This window comes from Sphaeramia orbicularis, chromosome 3, assembly GCF_902148855.1.
Source record: "Sphaeramia orbicularis chromosome 3, fSphaOr1.1, whole genome shotgun sequence".
NCBI classification, from domain to species: domain Eukaryota; kingdom Metazoa; phylum Chordata; class Actinopteri; order Kurtiformes; family Apogonidae; genus Sphaeramia; species Sphaeramia orbicularis.
In genome coordinates this window covers 52784105-52792579 of record NC_043959.1, presented here as the reverse complement: position 1 = coordinate 52792579, position 8475 = coordinate 52784105, and the positions used below count along the sequence as shown (strand labels likewise).

The window sequence follows — 8475 nt, the reverse complement described above, 5'->3', positions numbered from 1 at the left end:
AAGTACCCAAACACTAGCTCAAAATAGTCTGTTCAAGAGTGGTGGTGGATGTCGACATGTTCTTTGAAATAACAGAGATGTGTTCTGTAAATGATTTCCCTTTGTGTCTTACAAATATTTAGACATAAAATGTAGTTAATCATAGATTTTATGATTGAAGGTTAGTTGAGACATCTTTATATCATTAATATTAAAAGCTAAACAGACAAAAGATGAAAAATTGTTAAACACTTATTGTTGGAAGAGTACACAAAAAGAAAAAAAAAGATCAATGTAGGATATAACAATCTCTTTTTATTCTCTATTCCGAACAATCAACTTAAAATTAACAATCCTCACATGTACCGTTATTATAAAAGGCCAACACATTTATGTCATGTCTCTGCATATAATAGAAAGGTTATATGAACTTCTAAATTAGATAACATACTTTTAATGAATGCTGTTCCAAAACCCACTTTGTAATAATCTGGCTCACACACAAAGACATATTCATTTAATTCATTAGTATTACTGTCCAATATTTTTGCTCCACTGATCAGTTTATGCTCTTTTTTTTTTTTTGCTCTGACCCCTCGAAAAAAAAACTGAAGTCGCTATCTTGTTCCACCTGTCACTTTCTCTCTCTTTCTTATTTCCATGCTCAGACTGTGTTGCATTTCATTTTTGGTAATACACAAAAGAAAACATCCTTTTGCCTGAGTTACCACTATGGACATTGCAGTGGTTTCAGCATGTCAGAAAGCCTAGCTGTGTTTGCAATACCTTGATGGCTTTCTCAAACCATGGGAGGACTAAAAACTGATTTCACATTAATTTCAAAGATGGCTTATTTTCAGACTGCCTGGCTGATCTCAGTGCTGACAGCCTCCACCATGTCAGGCACTGCATCAGGAACCTCCTGGACACCCCCACTTAGACTTGCGTCCTTTTTTAAGTCACACTGCTCTTTGTTGATAGGTGTTTCCTCTGGGCTTTCACTACCATTAACACATTCCTCTGTCTCTGTGGTAGTGCTGGCAGGAGATTCTGCACACTCTCCATTCACCGCTGGGAGTGCGTCTACGGCTACCACATCCTCTGTAGGACAAGGGCTCTCTAATTCTCCATTTTCAATCTCGGTTTCTGCCACAGGCTCTGGGCTGGGCACCTCTTCCACAGAGGCTTGGGGTACCTCTTCAGACTCACCATTATTTCCAGAGGCAGACTCTGAGATGACGATCTCTGGAACAGGTTCTCCTACTTCCGGCTCAGCTGCCTCAGTCCCAGAGACTTTTGTTGCAACAGTTTCTTCCTCTACAAGCTGACATTCAGTGGGGGTCTCCTCTCCTGCAGTCAAGACTTCAGGTGCTTCTGCTTCTCCAATCACGACTTCTGCATTGTCAGATGAAGTTACTTTGCTTTCTGGCTCTGGTTCCTCTACCCTCTCCTCTGCTGGAGGTTCACTTGTATCTGCCTTTTGCTCAGGTTCTGGCTCTGTTACTTCCTCTGGCTCAGGTACTTTTTCTACTTCTGGCTCCAGTGCTGGCTCTGGCTCAGGTTCTGGCTCTGGCTCTGGCTCTGGTGCTTGCTCTGGCTCAGGTTCTGGCTCAGGCGCTTGCTCTGGCTCAGGCTCTGACACCGGCGCTTCCTCTGGTTCAGGTTCTGGTTCTGGTGCTTGCTCTGGCTCAGGTTCTGGTTCTGGTGCTTGCTCTGGCTCTGGTTCTGGTTCTGGTTCTGGAACTTGCTCTGGTATAGGTGCTTGCTCTGGTTCTGGAGCTTGTTCTAGCACTGGCTCTACAGCTGCCACTGGCTCAGGTTCAGGGACAGTAGCAGACACCACTGTCTCTTCCACAATGGCCGGTGCCTCAGTAACAGTCTCTGGAATGGGTTCTGGTGTAGTGTCAGGCACTCCCTCTGCACTGGCAGAAACAACCTCTGGTTCTGGGACAGACTCTTGAGCTATCACAGGTTCTTCAGTGGGGAGTTCCACAGGAGCAGCTGCTGATTCAGGTTGAGCATCACTTGTTACAAGTTCCTCAACAGCTGCAGGCTCTAGTTTTTCCTCTACTGCTGCTGATGCCTCTGGGAGTTCTACTGGAGCTGCAACGGGTTCTACTTCTGGAGCTGCCTCTGGTACAGCAACTGGTTCCTCTGATACTGGAGCTGCTGCTTCTGCTGCAGCAACTGGTTCCTCTGATACTGGAGCTGCTACTTCTGCTGCAGCAACTGGTTCCTCTACTGGAGCAGCTTTCTCTGCAGTTGCAGGAGCTGGTTCTTCTGGAGCTGCTGGTTTTGGCTCTTCTGAAACTCCTGCAGCTTCGTTTACTGCTGCCACAGCTGAGCCCACAGCCTCCTCAACCACATTGCCTGCCTCAGCTTTCAAAGCTGCTTCTGTGGGCAGGGCAGCATCCTCCACTTTAGCCGACTCCTGTGCAGTAATAGCTGCTGCTGCTGCTGCAGCTTCAGCCTTTGCCTCCTTAGGGTCACTCACATCATATCCCTTCTTCTTCTTGCTCAATTTGCCTCCCATGTTGGTTCCTAGAAAAAAAAACAGAGAAAAGTGTAATTTAATATAAGAGATTAACTGACAAACATTTGATTTGCACTTAACTCCTTTACCCACATTAAAACATCTTGTAAAAATACTACTATTGATTAGGATCAAACCAGAACTGACTTGATGCTAACCACCGTATCACCCACTTAGTGGTGCTTTTGACATCATACACATCTACCTTTAGTCAGCCTAGTTGACATTTATGCACCATATTTAAACATTAGAAATGTGTGAAAGAAAGTCAAACACAATTTGTATATTTATGTTGTAAGCCAAAGTGTCCGGGACCTTTGAAGTAGCCAGTAGTACAACTTATATAAGTACAAAATGAATACAGTGTTGTAACAGTAGGTCATCTTCAAGCACTGAGTATGTCCAGTTAAACTTTATATAAGTGTGGCATGTAGTGTTGACATTAACTTCAAGCATATAATAACTTCTTTTGATGACATTTTGAATTAGATCATTCTAATGTTTAAAAAAGACATTGTTACGTAAAAGGATACAAATATGTTATGAGTCTTTAATTCCAAGTGTACATTTATACTGTACAGTTGTTCCTCACCCATCATGACAAATTGCAGCCTGAGGGTATAGACAAGCAACACATGGCGAAAAAAGGGGTTTCTTTGTGGTGTGTTATGGAAGGTATAGAGGAAGAGCAAGTGATTGCCACAGAATGCAACTTCCTTTCAGGGACAAAACAGAGAACTGGAAGTTCAACTTATTCTTGCGGATTGTATTTCAGCTGACACTAAACAAACCTGTTTGAAATAGTCTACAGGCTACTTGAATACCATGCTTCTGCTGAGTGGCCTCGGCTACTTATTGCAGGTTTTCAGGTCCATTGCAGCCATTTTAAGTGCATTCCACAGCTCGTGCGCCAATTCAGATTTGGCAGATGTTTTCCAAATAAAATCCATAATTTTAAGCAACACGTTATCCAGAGTGATATATAAAGGATGTCTGCCATGCCAGCAGCATGTTGGCAAGGGTACGAGGCTCACCAATCTGGGAACTGTCCATAGTGCTGCAAAGGAGCCATTAAGACGCACTATGGTCGGATAGGCGCAATGTCCATTAGCCTACACTTGTTAAAGCTGTTAAAACTAAAAAGATGTTGAAAATCATATCCGATCGTCTGACTTTGACTAAACAAAGGGCTGCTTCTGCTTTTGGACAATAACCATTTTGCATTCCATTTTTCCCCAAAATATACTGTATGTTTAATTATCCAGTTTGTTCCATTGTCTTGGTGGTCCAAAACAACCATTTTCACATAATAATTTGAGAACATTTTAAAACTCATGAGCTTATTCCATTCTGAGCTGTTAACAGGCTGTTGCCTCAGCTGTACAACAGACTAAGATCCACATTTCCGAGAGCTCAAGGAGACTCCAGAGGCGCAGCCGGTAACAAAGGATGGGCACACAAACCAGCAGCTATACTCACTGACAAAAGTAGCCTTAGGGGCTGAGCTGAGTTGGCAGCAACCAGTACGTTAAACCATTCTATAGAGTAGACTATAGGCTACTATACAAGGGAATTACACAAGGCCACACACTACCCACGAACACTCGAGAGATAACAAGCTGTAGAGGGGTCTCCATCCCCCATTTCAACCCTCCCACCGCTGCCTCCCTCAGCTGCTCTGCCCTTTTTTGTTCATGATCATTGGAAAATGTCGTAGCTTTTCAAGGCAGAATGCAAGAGAACTAAAAATGTCACTCCAGTGTTAAAGTAATACTTCAACTTCATCACTTTCTTTTGCATTTTTTAAATTCCAGAGGGTTTTTTTTCCCTCGTAACCAGGCCTATACTTAAAACAACGCTGCCCTCTAAGGCACGGCACTAAATCACATTCAACAACTGAAGACGAGAAAACTAAAATTCCTGAAAGCATTGAAATGTACACATTTACATAATAAGAGAAAAGCAGAGAAAAAGAACAATAGATCTTGCAGGTCTCCTTATTGTTCTTTCTTTCTTTCTTTCTTTCTTTTCCACAGTCTAGTATCAGTGTACATTCTTCACTGAAATCGAAACATAAAAAAAAAAAAAAAAAATCTAACAAAAGTGTGTCTAGTATCTGACCTGTAGTTCTGCAGAGGGATCCGCTCCTTTTCCAGGCTCCTTCTGGATGTGCTAATGGAGGTAAACCTTTGGAGTGACAGCTGCAGATTCCGCCCCTGCTCTCCGAGGTGCAGCCTGGGACTGTGCTGTAAATGAGGAGTGCCCCTCACAGTTTTCTAGACATCTGTCGCTATCACAATCCAGCCTACTCCACTACTGCGCTCCCTGCAATCTATACCCTCCCAATCTTTAACCCCTCCTCTCCCGCACACACCCACCTCCACGCATATTCGCTCTTTTATAAATTCATCTGGGGACTAAGTGCGATTATCAGCGGACAGGCACTTATTTTTGCTTTGCTAGAATATACACTTACTCTCCTCTGCTTTTGCTTTGCCAAGAAGTAATGCTATCGAGTATTATTGCCATATAAATTATGCATAAGACGAATACATCGTTTGATGTATGCTGTTTTCCTTGATGCACACTGGGATGTGTATATATATACGTGTGTGTGTATAGCCTATATGTGATCAGTCCTACAGGCAAACCAAATGTACACCATACAGAAAAAGTCCAATCCTATTCATGAAAAGAGTCATGCAAGCCTTAAAGTCAAGCTGAGTAAATTAGAAAGCAAACTGATTTTATTTGATTTAAACCTGCTAAATTGAATTAACATGATTGTAAAATGTGATTTAGTCCCTAACCCAGTAAACTCAACACTGTGTGGACAGTGTTTTGGACCATAAGAGTGAGTTGGCTTAATCATGTGACACTATATGGACATATATACAGTACACAACCAGGCTGTTGGAGTTACATATTTGACAGCCTGTCGAGTCTTGGTTTTGTTCAGTGCAAAATTAGAGCCAAAGTTTCCTCTTGCCATCATGCCACCATATTTACCATTAACCACCATATTCTACTTTTATTTATTTTTGCCTCTTATATATTCATTGGTCACAGGTTACAAGAGGGTATCCATTTTCAATCTATCAATACAATTATAAATGTGTGCATTAAAAACACCAGCAGAAGTTTCATATCACAATCAGAGGTATAAAGTCAGCAAATGCAGAAACATTTATGTCAGTGAGACAGAAAGATATGGAAATTTAAATGAGAAACGGAAGTGAACAATCTGATAAAATTAATCAAATCTCTCCATTTATCTGAAAGACGTGTAAAGAAAGCAGATAGGTCTGTTTGTGGCTTGGTTTTAGAACAGTAATAACTCAGTGACAGGAGGAATGGAAACAGTTATAGTTAAATGTAAAAAAAAATTCATGCATAATAATAGCTTTTGCTTCCCCTTTCTTCCTCATTTTGTCAAACACTGTATACACATTTCAGCCTTGGTGTAATGATGCCAAACAGCATTACTGAGGTGACAGCCCCCTCTAGTGGCACATTAGTCTGCAGCACAACACAGACTGAGTTGTCAAACATTTTGGATAGAACTGACATGTTTAATATTTTATAGAAAAATACATGAGCCATTTTATCACTTGTCTACATGACATACATACATGGCACACACATGGTATATGAGAATATATACTTTAAAAAGAAGAGTTAATCTTATGAATATTCTAGAGTTTATTCAGTGTTATTAGCCAAGAACTACTCAAGTTTTATTAAATATGGGCTATCAATTTGTTATCAAGATTGGATATTTCTAAAATTCCACAAAGCTTAGTTACTATCAACATAAAATAAGATAAATTGTATTTGTTTTCTCTGCTGGCAGCAAGGCTAAACAGTGACAAAGGGGCAGCAGAGGCGAAGTTTCACATGATGCAAAAGCTCTGGAATGCATTCCCAGGAGTGTAACCACCACCACCCCAGCCAACCATTCTGCTCCACTTAGATGGGGGTGACAGACAAACTGAGGAGCCTATGAAAATCCCCTAAACTTAAAGTTCATCTGCTCACTCCAGATCCCAGTGGAATAGCGAGACAGAGCCTGAAGAGGTTTAAAAAAAAAAAAAAAAAAGAAAGAAAGAAAGAAAGAAAGAAACAGGTGTTGGTTGCTGCACCACACAATGGCAAATGGCTGACCATCAGAGTGTGTACAGGAACGTGCCAAACTTGCACAGGCTTTTGCAGTGTAAGAAAGGCTATTTACCCTGGGAAAAAGTCCTGCATGTGTAACTGACAACATTTGAGACAAAAGCAAAATTTTTAATTGCTAAAATGAAGTGTTATATGTGCTGCATCGTTTGTCTGTAGTACACTTAAATGTACCACTAATTCAGTTGGATAACTGCCTACAGCTGTGGTACATTACTGATATAGTTTTCATATATTTATCTCTTTACCTGCCGCTATTTGTGTCGAAATAGAGGAAAGTCACTGTGCTGGTTTTACTACAAAATATAAAACAACAATATGATGTTCAATATCTGAACTACTAAGAGTGAACTCTGGAAGATTTTAAGATGTTTAACCTCATCCAAACCATGTGAAATGCTGAGGATAATTTAATTAATGACACAGCCCCAAAATAAGTAATTTTAAGGACAGAAAAAAGGCTGAAATAAGAATGTAATAATTCTGTAGTGGTTACACATTTACCTACAAACAGATGAGAACACCATTGACTCCAAACTCCAGACTTAAAGTAAGAGATGCAACAAGATAAAAATGAAGTAAAAAAAAAAAAAAAAAAAAAAAGAAAATTATTGAAGACAACAAAAAGAATGAAAACAATGAAAATGAATGGGAATGGCAGACAAATGACATGATAAAAATTATATAAAAGATACACAGCAATAGGAAAACAGTGAGGAAAAAACAACAACAAAATAACAGACATGTTCTGACAATGGGGCATTTAATAAAATGTATACGTTAAGAAAAGTGATGATGTATTTCTGTAAATTTGGGTCTTAAAAACTTAAGACCGAAAACTGTTATTTTTGGTGCAGGTCTGAGACTGAAAATCTCTGGGGATCACTGCTCAATGATAAAAGTTTTCACCTCAGCGAAGCTTCTTATAACCCACTCTATGAGCACCGTTCTCATTAAATAGTTGGAATATTTTCCTTATTTCAGCATTAGGCATATATCTGTATTTATTTTCATGTTTTACTAACAGGTGCTGTTAGACTTTACCAACAGGAGCTCTGCCTGAAATATGATTTTAGCAAGTTATGAATAGCACCCTCTACTGGTGATCTACTGCCTCACCATCTTGATTCGGACTTTTTGGATTATTTACACAATATTAAAGAAACAACCAAGAGCCACAAAAAATTAAGTAACTAAAGGAAATATGGGGAGATAGGGTCTGTTGGTTTTTGAGATGGATGAAATAATATCTGTTTTCTGAAACACATCATCACTGTTGGAGGGAAAATATGTATTATTATTGTGTTTTGATTAGACCTTGTATTTGCATTTGAGAAATGTAAGTGTACTATTTGAGAATGCAATAAAGTGTCACCTGAACAAAGATTTTGGTGGCTATTTTGAGGGTTATAAGTGTGACTTCCTTTTCTTTCGTTTATCTATTAATTTATTGGAGGATAGGTGAACTTGGTAATAATGAAGGCAAACATTAAAAAAAAAAAAAAAAGCATTTTGCTTCTGTTTGAGGCTTTTGAGTGTCTAGTTAATACATAGACTTCTTTTCTTTTATACGTATTGTACTGTTATTTACTCACTGCAGTGTGTGATGATATTATTCATTCATTCAATAAAAATAGGCCTGTTTAGTAAACCTCAACATTCATCACTGGAAATTAGCTGGTGAAAAGCATTCAATTTAACAGTGTTAGTCAGATATTCTCAGTTGCAATGTAAGGTAAAAAGCATTAGACTTTGGGTCACAATCGATGCTCTCCAGTTGTTGGAAG

General features: G+C 39.6%; 1 protein-coding gene across 2 annotated transcripts; it reads right to left on the bottom strand.

Moving 5' to 3' along the window:
- Positions 1-272: 272 nt before the first annotated feature.
- On the bottom strand, positions 273-4825 carry LOC115416972 (protein TsetseEP). 2 transcript variants are annotated; one of them, XM_030130873.1, is made up of 3 exons: positions 4634-4825; positions 2216-2520; positions 273-2173 (listed from the first exon to the last, which is right to left on the bottom strand). In XM_030130873.1, exons 2-3 carry the CDS (start codon positions 2510-2512, stop codon positions 836-838), a joined length of 1635 nt encoding a protein of 544 aa, XP_029986733.1. In that variant the 5' UTR covers positions 2513-2520; positions 4634-4825; the 3' UTR covers positions 273-835. The 2 variants fall into 2 exon arrangements, with proteins under 2 accessions (XP_029986733.1, XP_029986732.1); XM_030130872.1 differs by having other exon boundaries at positions 273-2520; positions 4634-4824.
- Positions 4826-8475: the final 3650 nt, after the last annotated feature.

Bases quoted from the DNA above. Each gene is read 5' to 3' on its own strand.
- LOC115416972 (XM_030130872.1), bottom strand. From the start codon at position 2,512: ATGGGAGGCAAATTGAGCAAGAAGAAGAAGGGATATGATGTGAGTGAC.